At 48.8% G+C, this 22,848-nt stretch overlaps 2 protein-coding genes across 3 annotated transcripts in view; both read right to left on the reverse strand.

Annotated features, from left to right (window-relative positions):
- Positions 1 to 903: 903 nt before the first annotated feature.
- Positions 904 to 2,506, reverse strand: DUSP28 (dual specificity phosphatase 28). Its single transcript, XM_062622047.1, has 2 exons — positions 2,159 to 2,506; positions 904 to 1,331 (listed from the first exon to the last, which is right to left on the reverse strand). The coding sequence occupies exons 1-2, from the start codon at positions 2,504 to 2,506 to the stop codon at positions 1,197 to 1,199; spliced, it is 483 nt and encodes a 160-aa protein (XP_062478031.1). The 3' UTR covers positions 904 to 1,196.
- Positions 2,507 to 7,710: 5,204 nt separating this feature from the next.
- GPC1 (glypican 1) overlaps positions 7,711 to 22,848 on the reverse strand; it is a 199,506-nt gene continuing 184,368 nt past the window's right edge. For both annotated transcript variants that reach the window (XM_062622041.1, XM_062622042.1), the window contains exons 4-9: positions 17,428 to 17,593; positions 13,106 to 13,236; positions 10,724 to 10,843; positions 9,888 to 10,021; positions 8,531 to 8,706; positions 7,711 to 8,098 (exon numbers count right to left, since the gene is read on the reverse strand). In XM_062622041.1, coding sequence (XP_062478025.1) covers positions 7,881 to 8,098; positions 8,531 to 8,706; positions 9,888 to 10,021; positions 10,724 to 10,843; positions 13,106 to 13,236; positions 17,428 to 17,593 — 945 coding nt within the window. In that variant the 3' untranslated portion in view covers positions 7,711 to 7,880. The remainder of the gene's footprint in view (positions 8,099 to 8,530; positions 8,707 to 9,887; positions 10,022 to 10,723; positions 10,844 to 13,105; positions 13,237 to 17,427; positions 17,594 to 22,848) is intronic.

Raw genomic sequence — 22,848 nt, forward strand, 5'->3', positions numbered from 1 at the left:
GTTGTGATGCAGATATCAGATATAATACGGATATGATGCGGAACGAACCAGACCCAGCTGGGAGTGCAGAAAGCACCTGGTGCTAAAATGCTTTGCGGTACCTAAGAAGATCATAGGCCCATTTTTCAACTTTTATTTTTATGCTTTCAGCTTTTAAAATAATCTTAAGTCTGAGAATTTCTACTGCATGTGAATTGCCTGCTCAATATAATTTCCCTGCGCCTTTATTCTTCACCATTAGAATTTCTGCTTTAAACCACTCCACTGCTGGGAGTGTGTGTTTGCCTTGTGTAAGCACTCAGGCAGGTGACAATGAGCTCACTTTACTTTGTATTGATGCTTTGAGCAATGGAATTTGACACTGCAGGTTCACAGGTTTCATAACTTGTCTCTTTAAAATTACAGATGTATTAATACAATTCATCAAAATACCTTGGCGTTTCTCTCTGCTTTCACTGACTTGTCCTAAACACAATTGTAGTCTGATTCGGAAGTTTTGTGTGGCCTCCTTGATACCCTAACAGATAATTTCACATGGAAATCTGCATGCAGTCTTAAGCAGAAATGATTTAGCCATGTTGACTGCATGCAGATACAGCTAACTTGTACACTGACACATCAAGGCATGAGTTGGGCACTGACAAATCTTTTAAGCTTAATAAATATGTTAGGATTACTTTTAGATTGCCAGTGTCATCTTCCCCCCACTATCAACTGTTGTTTTTAAAATAACTCCTTTCGTATTCTGGAGAATAATTTCAAAAGCTGAACAGCCATTTAACTGGCATGGTGGGAGCTGCACTCCCCACCATCATCCTCATATTGTCCTATGGACAGTGTATACTGTGAAGTCACTGGGAAGTTTACTTAAAAACCAAGAGTAAAATCCCTATTTGGTGAGAATTAACTCATTCATTCAATATGTTATTGCATTCAGTATCATTCAGGTGAAAATAAATGCTGAAGATACCGTGCCATCGTCTGGTTTGTTTACAGGCCTTCCAACCATTTTCTGTTTCTGCTGTTTCTCCCTGCTTATTCTGCATGCACCTTCAACAGTAATGCTCTGAATGCTTTTAATGAACCATCAGCTCAGTTTGGGGAGGAAGGTGTTTTATGTACAGGTGATATATGAAGCGGTTTTCTTCCTGTTTGTTTAAATCTATTGCAAGCTACTTAATTCTCTTTAAAACTTTTCACATGCTGCTATTTTTAAGCTGTTTGCTCACGTGGTCAGACTGCTTTGGTATCTGCAAATCTTCTTCATATCTCTGCAGCTGAGACCAAAATCCTGCATTGGGTTCTGCTACTGGTCTGGCAGTCTTCACAGTCTAGGAAAGAGGAGAGGCATTGAAGAAGCAAGGGCAGGTAGCGTGTAAATGGATTTTTTTCCTCTAAGGCTCTTGATTTGGCTATAGAATAATAAACAGATATTTTGGAGAGCTGACTTAGATCTCCTGGCATGGGGTCCCTGTGAATGTCTTTCGCAGTGTGGTGACACTACTCATGTGTCAGGATGCTCAATATAGTGTGAAACTTGGTCATGTATCTGCACGCCTCTGTCTAGCAGTGAACAAAACAGTTATCTGCATGAGAGACTCTACTGATGTACCTACCAAATGGGTGTGGACTAAAAGGTAGATTACAGGTCACATGTATTGGACAGGCTTCCTACTGAAGTTGAGATGCTGTCACTATCACTACCTTGTCCCTACCTATTTATGAGGCCTAGCAGATGATGTTTCTTTGCTGTGTTAGCTGTCACGTAAGAGCAAATCCTGCGGAACAACTGCACACTTGCATCCATTTCCCTCATTTTCTTCACATCTCTGTCTTTAACTTTGCTTATCATGACTAAGGAAATGATGGGGAAAAAAGGTTCACAGAACTACCAACTGTCCATATTTGCTTAAAGTCTGTCTGCATTTGTAATTATATTTGTCCCAGAAGCCTCACCTTGAAAGTGTATTTGTCCCAACTGGGGGTGAAAAAACTTAAGAGTGTAAGTTTTATTCAAATGATGAATATCTGCGTTAACTGTCAATAAACAGGTGACAGAACCAAAATAATTCTATGAGACACTATCATTACTTACAGTAAGCACTGCAGTTCTTACCCGAAAGATGGCTAAGTATAAACCTGGTTATTGGTACAATACCTCGAACGCATCCTTGAGCGGGAGCTTTCCGTGTCTCATCAGATAAGCAGTGCAGATAGCAGCGGACCGGCTGCGGCCGTTCTTGCAGTAGACCAGGCACTTCCCACCACTCCTCACAGCCTCTTCTATAGCGTCAGTGCACTGCTCAAAGTACTGGTACAGGTCTTCAGCCGGGTCATCGAACACCGGCACTCGCATGCCCCGGACCTGCGGGAGGCCGGGGAAGGGCTGCTGCCTGGTGACATTAACGCAGAAGGTGACTCCCTCTCGCGTGAGCAGGTCCTCGTTGCAGGCTGCCCGCGCGTTGCTGATGAGCAGCGACGTGGTGACCTGGCTGAGCTGCAGCATCGGCACCCGCCCCAGTTCCCCAACGGCCGCGGATGCACGGCGTTTTGAGTCCTGCACCGGCAGGGATCAGAATGCCCTTCCTCCCCCCCTCCCCGCAATGTGTATGGCTGCGCGGCCCTGAGGAATGCTGGGCTCTGCTATATTTATCTCCACTGCACAGGCTTGGAAATAAAGGCTTCAGGCAGGTCCTAGTGCCTGCTGGATACTGAGAGCTGCATTAAAAAAGCTAAAAACACTCCGAGACAATTGAACAGTTCCTAGCCCTACAGCAGCTTCTTACAAGAAGCTAAGATCCTGTCTTCATAGAATCACAGAATGGTTTGGGTTGGAAGAGACCTTGAAGCTCATCTAATTCCAACCCCCTGCCACAGGCATGGACAGGTTTTACCCCTCTAGCCCGTGTTACTCAAAGCCCCATCCAACCTGGCCTCTTCCTCACATAAAGGCTGCTGCTGGGGTCAGGATTGGTGCAATGATGCAGTATGGCTCAGATCACCTCTAGCTCAGCTCCAGATCATGTAGCAGCCCCTCACCTACAACAAAAGTGTATTTGAGTGCCCAGAAAATGATTTACCAGGCTGGCTAGATACGGTAGTGCTAATCTTGCTGGACTTCAGCTAAACTGCTGGTGCGGTGCCAGGGCACGAGGGTGCTGACATGCGCTGGAGCTGTGCAGCGTGGGTGGGGAGGGGGCAAGGGCCCAGCCAGGGCAGGGCCACATCAATCAGTACCAAGCAGCTGCTGCAGGACTGGTGCTGGTACCAGCCACTTCCTGGTGGATTTAGCACGTGGTTGTGCCTCTTGAACAGTTTTCTGTCTGGCCATGACGCAAAAAAGGAGCTTGTGACCGATACTTGCGCCTGGCACGAAGACGAACCAGGGCATGCACTAACAGGGTTGGTGTGAAACACAGTGCCAGCCAGTAAGGAATCAGCTGGGAGGGACGAGGATGAGCTTCTATTCCGACACAGAGGGCAGGGAAAGTGATGTGCTGCTTACCTGCCATCACTTGTGCCAACAGCCTGCCAGAAAGATGCCAGCCCTGAGATGCCTCCTTAAAGGACCAGGGTGTCCACTCCTGCAGTGTGGTACCACTGCCCATGGGCTTGGTCCTCTGCCCCACTGCTTCCTTGGCACAGCAGCAGCCTGGAGAAAAACTCTGCCAGCCCAGGAGGCACAGTGAGGCTATGGATGTTTAGTAGTTACCTTCCTGCAGCTGACTTGAGGACTTGCAGTCTCAAGCACAGCTCAAGATCAAACATCCCCGACCCAGCCGTCTGCTTTGCTTGCAGGTTAAGACCCTGCCAACACCTGCACAAGTACAAGGCCATGGTAAACAATTAGCACAACACTTCGCAATGATGACTACCAAGGGTGTTTCTGATTCCTCATAATACATGCCATGACTTTTTGCACCTCTCTGTGAGGAAGAGAACATTTAGCATAGCACTTCGGTGACTCAAGTCAGGTTCACCTTGTCTCTGCACACGTAACATCCATATGACCCTAGATTCCCTCCTGTGTTCAGGGCTGACATCAGCCCATTACAAACCTTGTGGCTGAAAGCACAATTTCATTCCTTGGGACTCCTGGCCTTCTTAAAGGGGAAAGAAAACGCCAAATTCAGCTTACATGCAGAAGAAGTAAAACTACCCTGTAAATACAGATGTAAGTCTCCAGCCTTTTTATTTATACTAGGATTCAAAGAACATATTCCAACTTTAGATAAACAGTGCAAGAGTTACAAGTACCTTGGTAACAGAAAGAAATAGATAACTGTCCAGCTATGCCAATAAGTGAAATAATTCTTACTTCCTGCAGATAGAAATGCATCTGCTTAAAGCAAAGGTGGACTTTAGATATTTTGCTATACCTTAGCCTCTACCAAGCCCACCAGAAAACAACAGGCAGCTTGTCATCTGTAAATGATAAGTAGCTGTGCTCTCAAAGCCTTTTGAGACCCTCGCCCTTAGTTTAAACATACACTTTATGGCACAAAAGAGCAGGCTGAAAGACAGAGACACTTGGAAACCCGCTTTTCCTGGTTCTCCCCTTTCCAGGGACAGGGGTCCTCGTTCATATCGTCCCTAGACCACCACCCCCTCCTCATCCCTGTGAAGTATGAGGCCTTTTCTAACTAGGCCACCACGAATCACCACCTTGATAACACTAAAGCAAACGTTCCCTCCCATTCACCCCTGTTCCCCAGAGCTCCTCAGTCACGTAACCAACCCATGGCACCCACCAGCCCCTGCCGTGGCTGCAGCCGTCAGTCAGCACTGCCACAGGGCTGGGAAGCTTTGTCACTACGTTTTCCAGCAGGCAGTGGCCCTGGAAATGTCAGATAGAAGCACTGAAAGGCCCCAGTCTGAGCAAAGGCTCGGGGCTTGACTTCAGCTTGTTGAGCTGTGCTAGCGGTTGCCTAGCCGTCAGGTAACTATGGTTTGCTTTAGGTTTGCTTGAGTTCAGAGCAATACCAAGTCAATACGTGGGAGGACTCAGCTATTTCAGTGCTGTGGCCAAGCACAGCCCTGGGGCCACCGGATCACAGCAGGTCAGGGAAACCACTCCAGGGCAACAAAGAGAACGGTAAAACTGGATAACCAGGAACCTACCCAGGGCAGCGGCACAGGCAGAGCATGTGGAGAAGTTCTGAATAAACCCAAATGGACCCAGGGCCGAGGAGAGGGGAAGCATTAACACCATGTGCCTGCTGTCAAAGATGGGGAAGAGCTCAGGCAATGCCTGCACAGAGATCAGGCTGCTGATGCTGCTCCAACCCCAACTCAGCTCCAGAAGACTGAAGCAGTTGCCCTCAGGACCTGGAGGGACACTGAAGCTGGACCCTGGGCATCAGGGTGTCTTCCTGCATAACAGTTTTTATGGCATTTTTGAGGCTTTGCCTCATTGATCAATTTGGACTATCAGGTTTTATCACTGTAACAGGACTGATAATCTGGCCTATTAAATTGGTGGTTCTGCAGGACTGGTTGTGGGGATTTCTGTAACTGGAGGCTAAATTTATATTGGCAATTCTGGTTAAAAAAAACAAAAGGAAATATAAAATCAGGAATTCTTTAGAGCAGTAAAATTAATGTGGAATGCGCCATGTTTCTAGAAGTAAATAAATCTGCATAAATCCATGACTTGCATCTATCCACTCCTGGGTTCTGATGGGTCTAGTGGTGTTGTCTGGCCTCTAGCCAACATCCGTTATTCTGGCTTTCATTTCTGAAACTCTACCAGATTAGATCAGGCTCAGTCTTACACAGAGGTGAGCACAAGGCAGAAAGGACACCAAGTCAGCAGCATTGGTCACTGTGACCTGGGGAAGCCAGTCAAAGCTGCCCTAAAATCTCTGCTTTGTTAGAGTACCATCAACACCAGCTCAGACCATCAACACGGGGATGACACCTCCCACCTGCACTGGTTTTTGGTGTCAATTTTGCTCATGTTCTCATCTTCCCTTAAATTGCACATTCTAGAAACTGCTAATGTTAAAAATGGGGTTTTGTTCTCCCCCTCCCCCACCCCCCCTTCTTAAAAAACAGCCAAACCCCAACCCCATAATATTTGTTCAGCCCAAAGACACATCTCTTCTGGCAGAACAGGAGAAATGCTCAAACCTTTACTGTGCAGACCAGTAAAGTATTAGATGGACAGGCCTCTGCCTCCCTCTCACCCACGGTACAAGCACATTTGAAACTCAGACCCAAACCCTTATGAATGAAGCCCAACCCCATGGCGTGCTCTTGGCCAAACCAGTCACAGTGACTGCGTTGTATCTATAACATCAGCTAAACCTACACCTCCAGCCAGTGCTTGCTGTACTCGTCAGGTACAGAAGCCTTCTGGAAGCCCCAAAGCACACAGCCCTACAAGCACTGACACTCCTACAGCTACGTGGGGATATTTATATTGTTCACCGACCAGGCCCAGCCTAAAAACCCGTCATGGAGCCCACTCCACCAAGCATTTCAGGGTTAGGGCAGCCACCTGCATGTCCCAAAGGCTGGTGTGTGGTGGGATGGGGTGGCAGGGGGTGAGCCTGGCCCTTTCCTGAGCCAAAATGGAGCTGCCAGAGGGTGTGTGACCCACTGTCCCACCTCATCCCTGCAGTGGCTAGGGAAGATGTGTTGGAGGATGGGGAAAACAGGAATTCACTCAAAAACCTACAATGCAACAGACACCAAAAGAAAAAGAATAACACAAACAAAACGTGTCCCATCCTCACATTCCCTCCCCCAAGTAGGTGCTATCTCAACCTGCACAGGGACACTGCCCAAGGCTCACTGCTACCAGCCCCAGTCTGCAGATTGGGGCTGGTAGCAGTGAGACCTGGGCTGGGGTGTGGTGCGTCACTCAGCTCTCACAACCAGTTGCAATGCTCTGGTTAGTAATAAGTCCCTGTTTTTAATTATTACCAACAAATAAAAGGGATTCCCACCCATGAATGAGGTGGCAGCACAACTGTCTGTCAAGTGGAGAATCCCACTGCTCATATTGTCATCTCTCTGTTACCTACGACGGTACCGCACTGCAGGTAGAAATTGGACCATTATTACTTGGGTAAAAAAATGGCTTTCCAACTAGCATGCAAATTAAAAATACACCAAACCCCAACCCCTAACACTCATTCCCAGTCACTTAGATGTAGGAGACCTATATTTCAAACTGTTGTCTGCTACGAGCTCTAGTCAAGAAACCCCTTTCCAAAGTAAAAAAAGGGAGTTCTGCATTATTGGGTCCACTGCCAAACTGTTTCAGCTCAACCCACCAAACCTGCTCACACTCCTGCGTACGCTGCTGAAAGCAAAGGGCCATCTCTGTCTGCCTAGGAAGCACAGAGGGAAAACCCCACAAGAGCCCCTGAATGCAGCCCTTGAGCAGCGCTGACAAGCTCAGTCTCTCGGCGTTCCCAAGTGGTGCTGCTCCGGGAACTGTCGTGGCTTGGGCAGCTCTATGGCAAGCGGCGCTCCGGCAGTGGCTGGGTGATGAGATCAGGGCAACTGCATGAATTGCATATTCCACTGGAGGCAGAGCAGCACAAGAGCTGCCCCGGAGGCCTCTCTGCAAAGGCTTGTTTTGGCCCTGAGAGCCAGGTTGTGGCAGTAACAAAAGTAAAACAATGAGGTACGAAAAGAAGGGCCCAGCACTGGGGAGAAGACCAAGAAAGAAGAAAACAGCTCGAGCACTGCCAGAAATAGCACAAAACTGAAACCTTTTTCTCCTCCCTCTTACTCTTTTTTCTTTTTTTCCTGTTTTTCTTTTTTTTTTGCCAAGGTGAATTAAATACGTCCTTTGGTTGTTGGTTGGTTGGTTTTGGCGAAGTGAAGCCCTTGGCCACAGTCTCTTTCCTGGCTGTGCTAGTGAGTTACCGCCACAAGTGCTGCACGGCAAGGAAAGCCACCGAAAGGAGGAGAAGGAAGGCAGAAGGCAAAGATCTGCTGCTGGCCCCATTGATGCCATGTCCGGACTGCTTAGGAATAGCGTGCGTTTCTGGCTGCCTGGTGCTGGGGCTCTTAGAGAGTCTTTTGCCACAGACATCGTCGGGACAACTGTCACCACTCCCAGAGCCGCTCATGTCATCACCTGTGCAGAGACAAACATGGGTGAACATGAGGAAGGCACGGTGTGAGCCCCAACTGCTGTCCTTGTGGTGGGCAATGTCCCTTCCCACCCCTTGCTGCAACCCCAGGGAGAGCTAGCCACCAGCCCTGCCCTTGCCACCTCCTTCCTCCTGCATCCCCACCATGAGAAGCAAGCCCATACCTGACCTCCAGTTGACTTTAACCACCAGAAACCTTCAGAGCAGATAGGATCAGTGGCCCCATCAAGAAAGGCTGGGCTGCGACTGAAGAAGGCACCCCAGATTTCAGCAGCACAGCCTCCAGCCACCCCACAGCAAGCTGTCTGCACTCAAATAGAGCCTCTGCAGCCTTGAGCCAGGCTGCCACAACCCCCGAAGACTGACTGCTCAGCCCCTCAGCCTGCCATGGACCTCTCTGGTTCTGCTGAACTCACTTGCGTCTTGGAAATCCACGTCATTCCCAATGTTAGCATTGCCCAGCCGGTTTGTCATGATCTTTAGCTGCATGATTTGCTGGCGAATGGTCATATCTGGCTTGGTGATGTCCACCTCTACCTCTGGGTTGTTAATCTGATTAGCTAAGCCGTCCCCCATCACTTCAGGCAGGTAACTGTGACAGAAGGAGACAAGTTGAAATGCTTCTTCCCAGCTAAGCTCACCTCTCCCCATTACAGACACCAGTGATTATGTCAGTGACCACCAGAGAAGCTGCAGTCAGTGGCATTGGCTTGTTGAACAGCCTTCATATGCTAGTGTTTGCTGCCTACTCTACGGATGGCCAAGTCAAGCTGACATGGCCAGACCCCATCAGAGCCTGCAGCTGGCTCTGAGAACACCTCAGCTCTCAGAAGCTGGCTGGTGGCCTTGCAGCATCAGTGTCCCAGCATGGAGAGGGGTTTCCTATGGGAGAGGGTGTGCGCAGGGCTGAGGGGTTGCTCTCAGGCTGGTACCTGTGAAGCCATGGGGACACTCTTTTCTGGAAAAGCTGTCTATATGGGAGAATGAGGAGCATCTTCAGCCCCAGTTAAAGCCTGTTGGGACTGATGCCTTGGGATGACTGAGTGCCCCCAGCCTGGTAAGACCAGACAGGGCCCTCAGGGAAGCTTCTGCTAACTGGGAATCAATCAGCAATCAGAGATGTGCTGCCCCCTTCCACAGTGCCCCAGCTCATCTGCTCCTGGGGATGTGCAGCACTGCTGGCAGGGAAAGGACATGAAATATGGAAGAACCAAAGGTGCCGGCTTTGGGCTGGCAGAGACCAGCCCAGCAGGTCCACAGAATGGAGCAGAGAAACACACATGTCCACAGTATCTCCCCTCACCACCATCCTTTAACCATCAGCTACAGGGGAAGGTGTTTCTGCAGCTGTTAGATGTCACCCTGGGTGCCTCCTCTCATGAGGAAGCCGCATTTCAGAGCAGGTATGAATAGAAAGGCACATATGCAATTCTCAGCAACAGTTCTGGAGTTTGTAAGGCAAATACAGCCCTTCTGCCTTCTGAGTGCACATGGAATTGCAGAACTGCTTCACTGGTACAAAACTACACAAGTTATTTCATGGCCAATGAATTCCAGTGCTTAACCCCCCAACACACAGCAAAATGACAACAGGCTTGACATTCCCAGATACCAGCTTTTCAGGAAGTTCAGCATTTCTGTAGACAGGGACAGACCTTTCAGCTCAGTCTGAACAAGTGGGGCTGGCTGAGATGAGGTGCGAGTGCCTTTCATCAAACCCTCCTTCTCTTACCCCAGGACATTATTATCCTGGCACCTTGATCCTCTCCATACCTGCCCTTGGTCATCCCATTCCAACACTTGTCATCCGCCACTGAGCTGGCCATTATTTTTTTGCTGCACAGGCTGCCAGGCAGGGTGATCCAGTAAGTCTTGAGAGCTGTCAGATTCCCTTTGGCATCTAAAACCTGTAAGCAAAGAGGATGCTCAGGGTCAGGAGAGCTCCGGGCTGCCTCAGAATAGCATTCTGACTATTTATTGGTTTTCATTGTTGTACTATCACAAAGTCTGTTTCTATGCAAACAAGGATGTGTTGCCAACCTTCCCCTTAACCCAAGCACCCAAGGCTGAAGGTTACATGCTAAGGACTGTTCTGGTACCATAAGATTAGCCAGAAGATCATCTTGTGGGTCCATGAGGGCACTGCTGAGAAGCAGTCTTGGTGGGAGCCAGCAGGGCTCTGCCAGGTTGGGATAGGCAGGTGTCTGTGAGTGAGGAGTGTTTGAAATGTGGAACCATGGCAGATCCCATAGTTCACTGTCCACAGAATCCAAATCTCTAGAGAGGAGGACCTCCGACCCCAGTATATATAGCCTGGCTCAGTAACACCAATAGCAAGGTGTCTTTTCGGGTAAGTTTGGCACCAAATCGCTGAGAAACTGGTTACCAGCAACCTAAACCTCGACCCTGTGCCGAGTGGCAAGATCAGACCTGCTTCAGTCATGCCAGTACGCACTGATCTGATCTCCTTCAGACTCACCAGCAAAGATCTCCTTCAGACTCACCAGCCGGAGGGGTGGTCTGACCTGACCCACAGGACCCTGTGCTGCTCCAGCCGGGCTTCCCATGCCCCCAGTGCACCAGCACACCTGCTTCTGAGGCAAACTCACCAGCATCTCCAGTGCTTGTGCAGAGGACTTTGCTTCCAATGCGACTTTCCCCCACCTTCTCTTGTCCTCACTGCTGGAGCCTTTTGTGCTGATTTTGGGATTTCCACAGCCTTGGAAAACCTGAAAAAAAAAAACCCAAGCTCTCTACTCCATGCTTTGATACTATTTCCTTAGTTAATTAGCGTGCCACAGTTATGTTTTTTTTCTTCTTAAGTATGTTTGTCTTTCCTAGCTGCAAGATCTCTGAGATTCTGGCTTAGTTTCTGGTCATGTCACTCTTGTGCAAGGGTATGTTTTCAGCACACTGTGACTGGTTTTGGTTACTGCTATCAAGCAAAACATTCAGTATTAACACAAAATTAGCACAGGTTTTTGGATGAAGCAGAAATGTTGATGCTAATTTCTCACTTGTTATTTTACCTGCTCCTATTAGGATGGAAAAATAAAATTCTGGGAAGAACAAGATGAGAGCTGCTCACACTCATTACACCAGTGGTGTGGGCTTCAACACTGCAGAGCACATGAGCTTCACTGATTTGGACAACCAAGGTGGCAATCGGCACCCACACTCGGCAAACAAGTGCTCCCTCCAACAGGGGAGTGCAAGACAGTAGAAATGTCCCAATCTGTCAGGTTAGATGTTTCAAGGACAAATGAGGAAGCCAAACTGATCTGCCTCCTAAATTTGGGTACCTCCTGCCATTCTAACTACCTGCTCAGGCGTGTTTTGTAGCCAAAGGAGAGCAGAAGCACTTTGAAGGTACTTTGCCTCTAGGAAGGGACGAAGGGTGCCTGTTTCTCCCAGTCTCTGCATGACCAGCCCAGACAACACATCTCCTGCTGCCAAGTAGCCAGTGCTTAGGCAACTGCGCCTCACTGGGGCTGGTGGACGGAGTCCTCAGACAATCAGACTGAATCAAGTGTCAAAGGGCAGGAGAGCCTTTGCACTGTCAGTTTGATTTGGGAAACACCAGCCTTCACAAAGAAAGCCATCTGATTTGAAAAGATGGCTCCAAGCTTCTTGTGGCTACCAGGGTGCTGTCAGAAGCTATTGATAAATTTGAATTTGCATGGTGTTCCCTTAGAGCAAAGAGATCAAGACCTCAGAGAGATGCAGCTTGTGCCAGCTGCTGAATGCTATTTCAGCTAGTAGCTTCTGACAGCCATCAGCAAAGTCCTAATCTAGACCTTCAGCCGGTCTCACCAGCGTGTCTGAGGGATATTCAGCTCAGAAAGCTCTCTCCTGGGGTGCTCTCTGCTGATCAGATAGACTCAACACTTATGGCAGTTCAGCACCAAGCCAATTTGGTCACCAGATCACACTGCGAAGCTTATCAAACATATTTGGTTGCTCCAGTTGAACACCAATTAGACTATTTATTTACTCTTTTTCATTATATCGGATTTACTATATGACCCTTGGTAACACCTTCCTTTGTAGATGATGACATCTTTTCTCACATCATGGGCTTGCTTTTATGTGGACAACCTCAGCCTCACCTAACAATGGAAGAAAGAACATGGCCTTTCATGTCAGAAGAGAGACCTTAATGAGTACTTGGATGCATGCTGCTGATGGCATGTTGACATGTGCCAGTGAATTCCTGCTTGGCTAAGCAATACTTCTGGCCCTTCCCTTCTCCAAGATGCAGTTAGAACCTGCCCCGCTGCTTTCATCTGCACCTCCGCCCCAGCTGTGGGATGGCTGCAGGACTTGGGGAATGTCTGGGCAAAAACCAGAAGCCCTGCTTTCTGCAGGGTGGTTTTGTGCCCAAAGCTCCTCTTACCTGCCGCTACAGAGACGATTGTGGTTAAGTGGATAAATGTACTAAAAATAGAAGACAAACAGAAGAGAGCTTCATGATCTGCTTCTTGGAAGACAGTTGAGTATCAGGAGAGCCTGTTTTATGCTCTCCAGATGGACTGCCAGATTGTAGCTCTGTCCCACAGATACAACCTGATAGCCCAGCGTTTCCACCGCAGAACATCACCTCGAGGCAGGTTAAGGCAGATGCCTTCTGTCTCTGGGGACTGCGCACTGTCTGTAAATGCTTCAGCTCAGCCAAAATACTCCAGGACTCTTCAAACACAGAGGCACCTTACAGCAAATGGCACCATACCTCCCACAGCCACTGAACATGCAGTCCCACCTTGTGTGTCTGTATCTAAAGGTGGTTGACTGGTTGTAGGAAGGAATAATATTTGTAAATACTTGAGGAGGTTTCTGCCCGTGTAAGACAGGTGGTTTCCTATCATTAAAAGAATGGGCATTTGACCTCTTTCATCCTTCTTTAGTTCAGCTGAATAGTGAGCACAAAAGAAGCGTGCTCCTGGCAGTTACACACGGTGCATCCTCACCCAGACCCAGGCACATGCTCTTACCTTGGCTGTGATCGAATCTTTGTTTTCTTGCAAGTTAGAAATAGCTTCAGAGATCCTCATGTGAATGGTCCCTATTACAGTGTCCACGTTGTATGGTCCGTCAATCCGATCAGCCACTACGACCAGGGAATCTAGTGAAACAAGACAGACATCTCTCATCAGACTCTGCACAAACCAAATTCAAGATCAGGCTCATGCTGCTGGGATGAGCTGTTGGCCCCTTGGCAGGCTTGTTGGGAGACATTTCTCCATTTTCACTGCTACCCAAGTGCCTTTTCTCAGCATGTAAGTAAAGCCACTCTCAGTGGCAGGGAAACACAGGTCCCCTGCTGCAAATGGTAAATGGAACCTGTATTCACTCAAAGTGACTGACATTTCCTGGGGTGCTACAGAAAGGAAAACTGGTGCAGAAATATTAAGAAATGCATAGCAATACTTGGCCCTAACCCTCCTAACTCATTACATGTCTTCAGCAAAGCACTACAGCCAGCAGAAAGTGGGGAAACTGGGGTCAATAAAGTGCCAAAGGTACAAAGGCAGTGACTTCTGTGGCAGTGAAGGAATGAGAAAAGGAGCAATTCTCACCATTACCTATGGAAGGACAACACGTGACCGGTCAGAGAAATACCAGGCTATAAAGACGGAAAAGTAGGCCAAAATGCCCACAACTAAACTGGAAAAAAGGACAGGGAGTGACTGAAGGGTGCCTCTTGCTTCCAGCTCCTCTTGCCTTGGAAAGCTCTGATTTGCTGGCCTGGAATACTAGGTGCTTGCCTAGATGGCTGCTTTGGGACCATGCTTGGCTTACAAAGAATTCCCAACCTCAGCACTCCAGTTGGGTCTGAAGCAGGACAGCCTATATACCTGCAGGGCTCGGGGCACCAGGGAATGCAGAGGCAAACTGGCAACCTCAGTGTCCAGTGAGATTTAAACAGGATCACAAAGCCCAAACTGGATTTGGACATCTAAAATGCCATCTTATCCAGGTCTGACTTTGCCAGTCAAAAACTGTAATTCTGAAAGTCACTGCTGTGCTGCTGCTGCCTCAGCTTCCTAACGCTTGTGCTTTAGTAGCCAGGAGGACAGGCCATGCATATGCTTTACTGGCTTTTAGGGACTTGGCATTCGGTTATGTGTGACCTCAGTGTGGTCTGCATCCCCCCAGGGCACATCAGAAACCTCCTGGCAGGACAAGGGATGTGTCAGAGAGCTGGGGTGGCCCATGCTTTCCTGGAAAAGAAAATGTTTCGTGTTTCTGTGGCCTTGCCATATGGAAGAAAACAAGTGTGATGGCTTCATGCTGGTTCTTCTCTACACAAAGAGGGTCAAATCCCACGGTCTAGGTTGGAGATTTGTTCCATTTGTAAATGGAGTTATTCATTAGGAGTGACTTATTCTGTCCTAAATCCCAATACCTCACCCATCAGCCCGGCAGAAGCCTGTCAGAGCAGACGGTGTGATGTTGCAGAAAAGCTTATTCGGCATGAGTTGGTACTGCTGACATTATTCATGAGCAATGAAACCACAGGGTGAATTACCCCGGCAGTTCAACAGAGTATCAGTAAAACATGTCCTTCAACCTACACCATCCCACAGTGGGTGTGTGTCACATGCGATATCGCTTTAAAAGACTGATGCTTATCTTTGAGCCACATAGCAGATTTCCTTTGAGTAGGAGTCCAGCCTGCTGCAGCACAACCATGGACCACACCATTTCAAACCCGTTAGGAAAGTGCTCAGTCCCTTGCCTGGGTAAGCCAGCATGACTCAGTAGAAAGACCCCAAATGACTTACCTGAGCTGTAGATGAGGTTTGTGCAGCAACACTAGGTCCACAGTGGATGTAGTGTGTTAATGAAGGTCTGATCCTGAGCCCATTGTTGTCAATTTAACAGCATGCTCAACCCTTGCAAGTCTGTTCTCTGTTGTTACATGACTGATGATCAGACCCTGACATCTCCCAGAGAATGATTAAACCAGGTAAAGACTAGATAAGGGACAAACCCACAGCAGATACCAGATCAGGCCCACAGGCCTCACAGTCTGAAAGCAGGTCCGGTCTGTGAGGAGCAAGAGCAATAGTCAAACAACTGGGAGGGCTCAAGCCTCTGCCAGTCTGGAGCACTGATCACTAAACGCTCTTTGCTCAGGTCTATAATATAGGATTTAACAACATGCAAAGTCACAGCTTGCAAACATTATGTATTTACTTTCCACACTTAAAAAACAAGAAGAACTGTTTAGCTTGAGCAAGAACAGAAACAAGGGACACAGTTTCCAAGTTAATGTGCTCTCTTTTCCTGCAACACAGTCCTATGGCAACACTGATTTCTAAAGCTAAACATGTCATACAAAGGGGTAGCACAGAAATTACATCTCCTGCAGCATGAAAGAGCTTTCAGTTTAACTTCGCTGCCACTGAGGAGTTGCAGTGTCATCTCTGAGACTGTATTTTCCTGATAATCTGAGCTCGCAGAGGCATTAATTTTGATACAGACATTTAAATCAAAGGCTGCACCCCCAAATTAGTGATACATTATGTTTGTATGACCATTTACTATAAAAATCTCTCTTAATTTGACCTGCCCTAATTTGTCAAATTGAAAGAGTAGCACTGTGTAACTCCAGCTACACAGAAGAGCCTGGAGAAGGGTGAAGAATGGACAATGCCAGTGAACTGCTACCTCTGACTCCAGTCCTTGATCAAATTGTGACCTTTGACACTCAAATGTACATCTGCAATTTGAAAGAAGATCCAATTTCCTCCTTGCTGTCACCTCTTGACAGGGTCCCTTGAGGAAGAGGAAGCCAGAGCAAGTGCAAAATGCACCTGGAATTGCCTCCTTGCCAATCAGGGAGAGCTGTACGTTGACCTTCCAGGAGACAGGCAGTCATCCTGCCAGGGAGCAGTGACAGGTAACAGTTGGCTTGCTCTGGTCAGAAAGGCCGAAGCCCCATCAAAGTCCTGGTGTAAGCTCTTGGGGAAGGGAATATTCCTCCCCCTCTTTTGCAGCATGGGTAGCACTCCCAATTAGCTGCAGTAAGATGTCACTCGGTTCGTTAGCCCCCAGCCTCATTAGAGTGAGGTGGGCAGCTGCCATCAATGCACCTCCCTGAGCAAGTACACTGGCCTCTGGGTTCCATATTTACTTTGCAGTGTCCCTTGAGAGGCAGATGACACTCCTTGAACCTCAGCAGGGTTTTTATTGCTAGCACTGCCACACACCAAGCCTGAGCCAGCCTGTTGGGCTGCAGCTGGCCAGTGAGCTGGCAGCCTTGTTGGCCAGGCAGCCAGTGCCAAGACAAGGCACCAAAGCTCATCTCCTCTGATGCCTGCTTTCCATCAGCCCAGGCTCCCACAGCCTGGGAGAAAAACAGGAGCTTGCTGCATGATGCTCTGCGGGCACAAGGGAGAGTGAGTGTTTACCATTGCAAACAACCTCCCCTGACGTGTGCTGTAATACAAACACACTGTCTTCTAAACACAGACCCTCACCAGCCTTGAATAAGGTCTCTCAGTTCCACAAGCTACTCTCAGCCATAGTTCACATTTTAACTAGGAGCCACAGGTTCTCGAAAATCACCCAAGGTCTTCCTAAAAGAGATGCCTGGGTCTGATCAAGCAATGCAGAAAGGCCTGGTTGATGTTCTCCAGCCAGTGCTGCACAGGAGATCAATGATTTTTTTGCTTTAAACTCAAAGAAAATGCCACCTCTAGACACATAAACCCCCCTTAAAATGTATATAATCTTAGCTGAATGACACAACAAAACCTAAATGAAGTGTTATTTAAAATACAAGTCTAATTTTCCCATTCATGGTGACGCCTGTATCTTCCTCCTCCCCATGTGTTTAAGGACACCTCTTCCTATTTAAAAGTATGTGATTCTCATCCCCTTGGTCTCTATCCATGGAAGCAGTTTATGGCTTCACATCTCTAGACTGCCTCCCAAGGAGGCAGAAAATGCTCTGCTATGGATGAGGAGACAACTCTGACAGTGTACAGGTGGCCGGATCTGTCCCTAAGCTTCAACACTTGGGAGGAAAGGAAGAATTACTTGAATGCAGAGTGTGAACAATCCCAAATAAGCACAGGCAAGATGAAAACTCCTCAAACCCTTGTTATCCATACCAGCAGTGTTCTTTCTAACTCTTAAAGCCCAACAAAATGTCATGCAATAGCTTCTAGGCATCAGATCACAGAGAAACCATAGCGTGAAGGAGCCTCCAACAGTCCCTTCTCTACCCACCAAATACTGCCTCAGAGAGTTCAAAAGGTGCTATGAGAGGCAGCTGTGCTGCAGCAGAAGAAGGCCATCTTACCCATCAGGTACTTCCACTCGGTGTTCAGGTCTGCTTGGTTGGCCAGGCAGCCCTTCATGACGTTCAGGCAGTAGTTGTTGCATGGCTTCACGCTGGACATGCCCCTGCAGTGCGGGCAGTACATCAGCTTCATGATGGCTCGAGTGCACTCGTGGCTGAGAGATACCTGGAGGAGACAGATCTCAGTCAGGCACACAGGCTGGTCGGGGGAGGGGGGGGCACGTGGGCAAACCTTTCATTCTCTGGGGTTCCTTGGTTGTGTTCGGATTGTGTTTGAACCCTGGGCTCAAATGCTGAGCTCCATCCCCCTTCCAGCCACATCTGATGGCTGCAAGGACAGCCCCAGCATCCACCCTGTAACTGTGACCCCAATACACATGTGCCCCTGGAGCCTCTGCAAACAATGCCACCACCATGCCCATTCTGCAGGAAGGGTTTGCTGTCACTGCCTGGCATATGCAGGTGTCCCACCACAAACTGCATCTCTGGCTTCCTGGGGGGATGCACAATGGGGACATGGAAAGTTCTCAGCTGGAAAGGAGAACAGTGTTGGAGGAAGACTTGAACAATTCCAGAAACACAGGCAATTGAGAGCACTCAACGCTGGGAAGTGATTGCTCACTGAAAGCACTTCAGGAACCGCAGGCACCTGGTGATGTGGCCCAGGACACGCCATGCTGCTGGCTTGCAGGCACTGCACACACAGCCAATGCTTTGCAGAGCTGACTCTGGAAGTGGCTTTGCTGCCTTTAATTAAACCACCCTGGTCCCATAAGCACAGAGGCAGTGCAGGTACAGAATGCAGAGAGCAGGGCAGCAGCCTCTGCAGCGTGTCACAGTTCCCCCAGACTATCAGCCATGGGACAGTGCCCCTCCAAATGCCACAGTTAAGGGGCTGTCAGTGTAAGCTGGGGAAAAACAACCTGGCAGACGCTGCAGAGATGCTGGCAGAGATCAGTGCTCCCCTGTCTTTTCTCAATCATATCACAGAATCTCAGACTGGTTTGGGTTGGAAGGGACCTTAAAGCTCATCCAGTTCCAACACTCTGCCACAGACAGGGACACCTTCCACTAGAGCAGGTTGCTCCAAGCCCTGTCCAACCCAGCCTTGAACACTGCCAGGGATGGGGCAGCCACAGCTTCTCTGGGCACCCTGTGCCAGCGCCTCAGCACCCTCACAGGGAAGAATTTCTTCCTAATGTCTGATCTCAATCTCCCCTCTGTCAGTTTAAAGCCATTCCCCCTTGTCCTGTCCCTACAGGCCCTTGTAGAAAGTGCCTCCCCAGATTTCTAGCAGGCCCCCTTTAGGCACTGGGAGCTGCTCTAAGGTCTTCCCTGGAGCATCTTTCTGACCCTCCTCTGGACCCACTCAAGCAGGTCCAGATCTCTCCTGTGCTGCTAAAGGGCTTTCTCCTTTGTTGTCATTTCCCATCTTTGCACAGATCCGTTTGCAATTCCCTTGTCATTCTTTTAGAACCATTTACATAAATAAACATAAGTGTATGCAAGTCTCCCCCAATATGAGGTACTTGGCACTCATGAGGAGCCCAAAGGGGGAAAAGTGTTGGAAGGGGCAAATCTCGACCTGGAAAAATCCCTGATCTTCGAGCTGCAGCTGCAGTGCTGAGAACTGCCTTGACCTCTTTACTACTTGTGAAAAATACTTTGAAGATGGCCTTTTAAGTTTCTGCTAGGGGACTCCAGAAAGATGCAGTTCTGAGGTACCCTTAGGACAGCGTGAACACACTGAGCCTGCTATCAGAGACTGAGGAAGAAAATCCCAAAGCTTTCCCCATCCTGGAACCACCCGCATGGTAGCACCTCATTTCCAGTCAGCCTTGGAAAACATGTTGGATGGTGCTGGTGCTTCATCACACAGGAATGTGTTAAAATAACTTTGTGAGAACCTTCTTCAGGACCAGGACAAAAGTATCTAGGTCTCAGAGCCAGAAAACCCAAAGAGAAACTGCCTTGCTGCCTCGGCAGCCAGAACAAGCCCCGAGATGCCTGCAGGTGAACAACATGCCCCACCGCGGCTGCAGGGGCTGAGCACTGCAGGAAACATCATGCATACCAAGGCTTTGCTCTGCTTCCCTGGTGAGCTTTTTTCCTGTGTTCTGGGACAACTGTGCAGACAGAAACCGGCTGCTGTGCGGCTCTGCTGCCAGGAGATGGAGGCTTTGTCCCGCTGCGTCACACAGGTGCCGCACACTTCATGCCTGAGAGAAGCTGGCAAAAGCATCACCCCTGTCTTCTGCCTCGGAGATATGAGAGGGGTGCGACAAAGCAAAGGGACAGGCAAACAAAAGAATAGTTTGGTTTTCATCTCAGCATTTAGATAGCCGTGACTGAATAGTGACTGAAAAGACAACAGGTAAGAGCATGCTGAACACAAACACAGGCTGTAGCTGAACACCTTCCAAAACCAGAGCATTTACACAGAAAACAGGAGATGGCTGCTAGGAAAGGAGCTGCAACCTCTCCTTCCCCAGAGAGGCTGAGAGAGCTGGGGTTGTTCAGATAATCTTTAAGGTCCCTTTCAACCCAAACCATTCTATGATTCTGTGTCACCTAAGCAGAGAACTCCCCTGGGGCAGTGTGGGCCAGCCACCCAGTGACAGAGATGACAGCGACCAGCAGCTAGAAAACAAAGCTGTTTGGTACCCTGCCAGAGCCTGTGGGGCACACAGAGAGAGGCAGGTGACAGATCTTGGATCAGAAAAGCATCTCCAACATGCTTAGCTTTGAAGTATGGTGTAAACCCAGCAACTGTATCAGAGCTACCAGGGTGACCACAGTATTTAAATGTGACAGGCCCATGGGCATTTCACAACGGTATCTGCTTGCAGAATTTAGCCTGGTCTCTGCATTAATTTCTGTGTGTGTCTCTTTCTGACAAAACAGAAAGGACTTTCACCCCATGAGCACAGCACTCCCTGCAGAGCAATTGTTCAGGGCCACCCATGCCCTGCCACCACGCCAAGCTGCAGAAGGGGGATGGCAGTGGCAGGCTGTTTCTTGGTGCCCAGCTACTCCATCTGGCCTCTGGCACGCAGCTGCCAAGGCTGCCTGTGATGCAGGCAGATGCAACCTACCCGCCCCTCTGACCACCCCAAGGCTGCCAGCCAGCCAAAACAGCCTGTCCCCAGGCACACTGCACCCACAGCTCCTACCCATGCTGCTCTTGTGGGCTGCTGCCACCCACCTTGGCGCAGTGGATGCAGACAGGCACTGGGTGCCAGTGGCGCCCAAGGCTCAGGCTCAGCTCCTGAGGGTCCGGAGAGGGGGAAAAGTTGCTTTTGCACTTCAGCAAGGCTCATTTGTGGATGTCAGAGAGGAGCCGAGTGTGTGACACCAACCTGTCAGGCTTGCAGGGTGGCTTTGTTTCCCAGCAGGCAGTGGAGTGCTGCACTGACCAAGGCGTGGGGGGTATTGCCTGCAGCATCCCAGTAAGGCAGCACCCTTCATGCCTGCTCCCTTGACCCAGAGCATCTCCTCTGAAGATGAGCAAGTGACACATCCACCACCAGCTGTTGCTCCAGTGAATGTGTCAGGTGCCGAACGTTCAACTTAATCTCTTGGCAGAAAGGATAAGTATTAAGTGTTGCAGGTGGAAGAGGCCAAGCTCCACTCCCTTTCCCCAAAGAATGACTCAAACTTCTCCTGCTGGCAGCAGCACTACATTTTCACAGGCAGGCTGCAGAGGTGAACTGAGAACAGAGGGATGAGAGGGCAGGAAGAGGAATTTTGGAGTACTTTCTGCATGTTTCCCTTGGCCAGAGTTCAGTCCCCAGTTGTTCCACCCATCCCATGGACTTCTGCTCCACACAGGGCAGAGGAGAGAAGGGCCTGGGGCTCCCAGAGTCCCTTCCAGCCCTGATCCTGCACCATCCCTTTGGGGGACATGCAGCACATTAAGGAATGGAGCCCTTCAAATAGCAGCTTTTAAAAGAACCTGAAAAGTTATGACCTACCCCCTCTGTGCAACAGCTAATGGATGCCAGCTAAGAGCTGATGGAGAGCCCCTCTGGCTTCCCAGCACAGGTTTGCAATAACTGATAGATCAATAAGCAATGTCCTCTATTCATCACAGATAGCCTGAAAGCAGGAGCATGCAAACCTCTGCAGACAGACTGAAAGCCAACATAATTCCTTCATCTTTAAATGAACTGGCACAGCATAAAGACAGTACATGATAATAATTGATTTCTCTAAATATCAGCAACCTGGCCCAGCCTTTGGCTGGTTCTCCTCTAAGGAGACATGGTTCTCCTTTAACTTTAGTGGCACCTATAGTCTTTTCTTAGCTCAGTGACCTAGAAGCTGCATTATAATATGTGAAGAGAACATGCACAATACATTGGAGAAGCCATTTCTAAAGATCTGGAAAAAAAATTACTACTGAGAGATAAGGCTTGGAGCCAGGGCACTCCTCGTTCAGCTGTCAGAGGTATAAATACACACACAAAGCTAAGCCCAGCTTAAAATACACTGTCCCTACACCATCCGGTCAAAACCTACATACTCTGTTCTGACCCCAGTGACATCAGCGGGTACAGTCCCTTAAAGTGTAAGCCATTGATGAAGTGATAAGGAAAAAATACTGTCTTCTAAGATACCACCCAAAATAGGGGACAAATCGGTATTGAGCAATGAATCATTTTAATTAGAACTACTTTCCAGCTGGGGATAGAGCAGTTGATTTGAGTAGCAATGAGGTAATGCAGCAGGAACAGGTGGCTGCCTCATAAAAAGCCCTGTTCCACCAGAAGCACTGACATTTCAAGAAGGTTGTCATCAGGTATTATCCCATGACTGTGCCTTGTAGCAAGAACCGAGCTCTGTGCTTTTCCATGGACACTTTCCAAAGCTTGATGTGCCCGTGCTTTGCTGATGGAGCCATCCGAACAGATGTGCATTGCTGGAGGCCAAGGGCTTTTCCAGAGCAAAAGATCACTGCAGACTGTCTTGTATCATGCCTTGGACAGGGCTGGGGCTTGCTCTCAGGTTCACACACCTCATGGCACAGCCCCATTACTGAGCTGGGGCTCACCGTCTGACTGCTCAGCACCAGCATTAGCCCATCAGCCAGCAGAGAATGGGCACATGTGGAGATACTACGACAGACAACTGAGAACACCTAACTCTTAGCATTTGGAGTAGAATTGCTTTCCCTTATTTTTCCTCCTCCTCCTGAGCAATGTTTAAATCAATTAGAGTAAAACTAATGACTTTCACAAGCAATTTGCTGAGAGGATGGGCTGGGGGATTAGTCGCTAGCTGGGTTCCCTGCCACCCCCCAGCCAATTTAGGAAACATTCAGTGTGAAAGGCTTCTAACAAAAATAATAAGTTCCTGCCACGTATTTTATTAATATGCTTTCCAAGCAGAGAATTGCAGAAACACAGGAGGCTCAGGGAT

Source organism: Pezoporus occidentalis, unplaced genomic scaffold, assembly GCF_034315485.1.
Source record: "Pezoporus occidentalis ecotype Australia unplaced genomic scaffold, CSIRO_AGI_Poc_V1 ctg239, whole genome shotgun sequence".
Classification (NCBI taxonomy): Eukaryota; Metazoa; Chordata; class Aves; order Psittaciformes; family Psittacidae; genus Pezoporus; species Pezoporus occidentalis.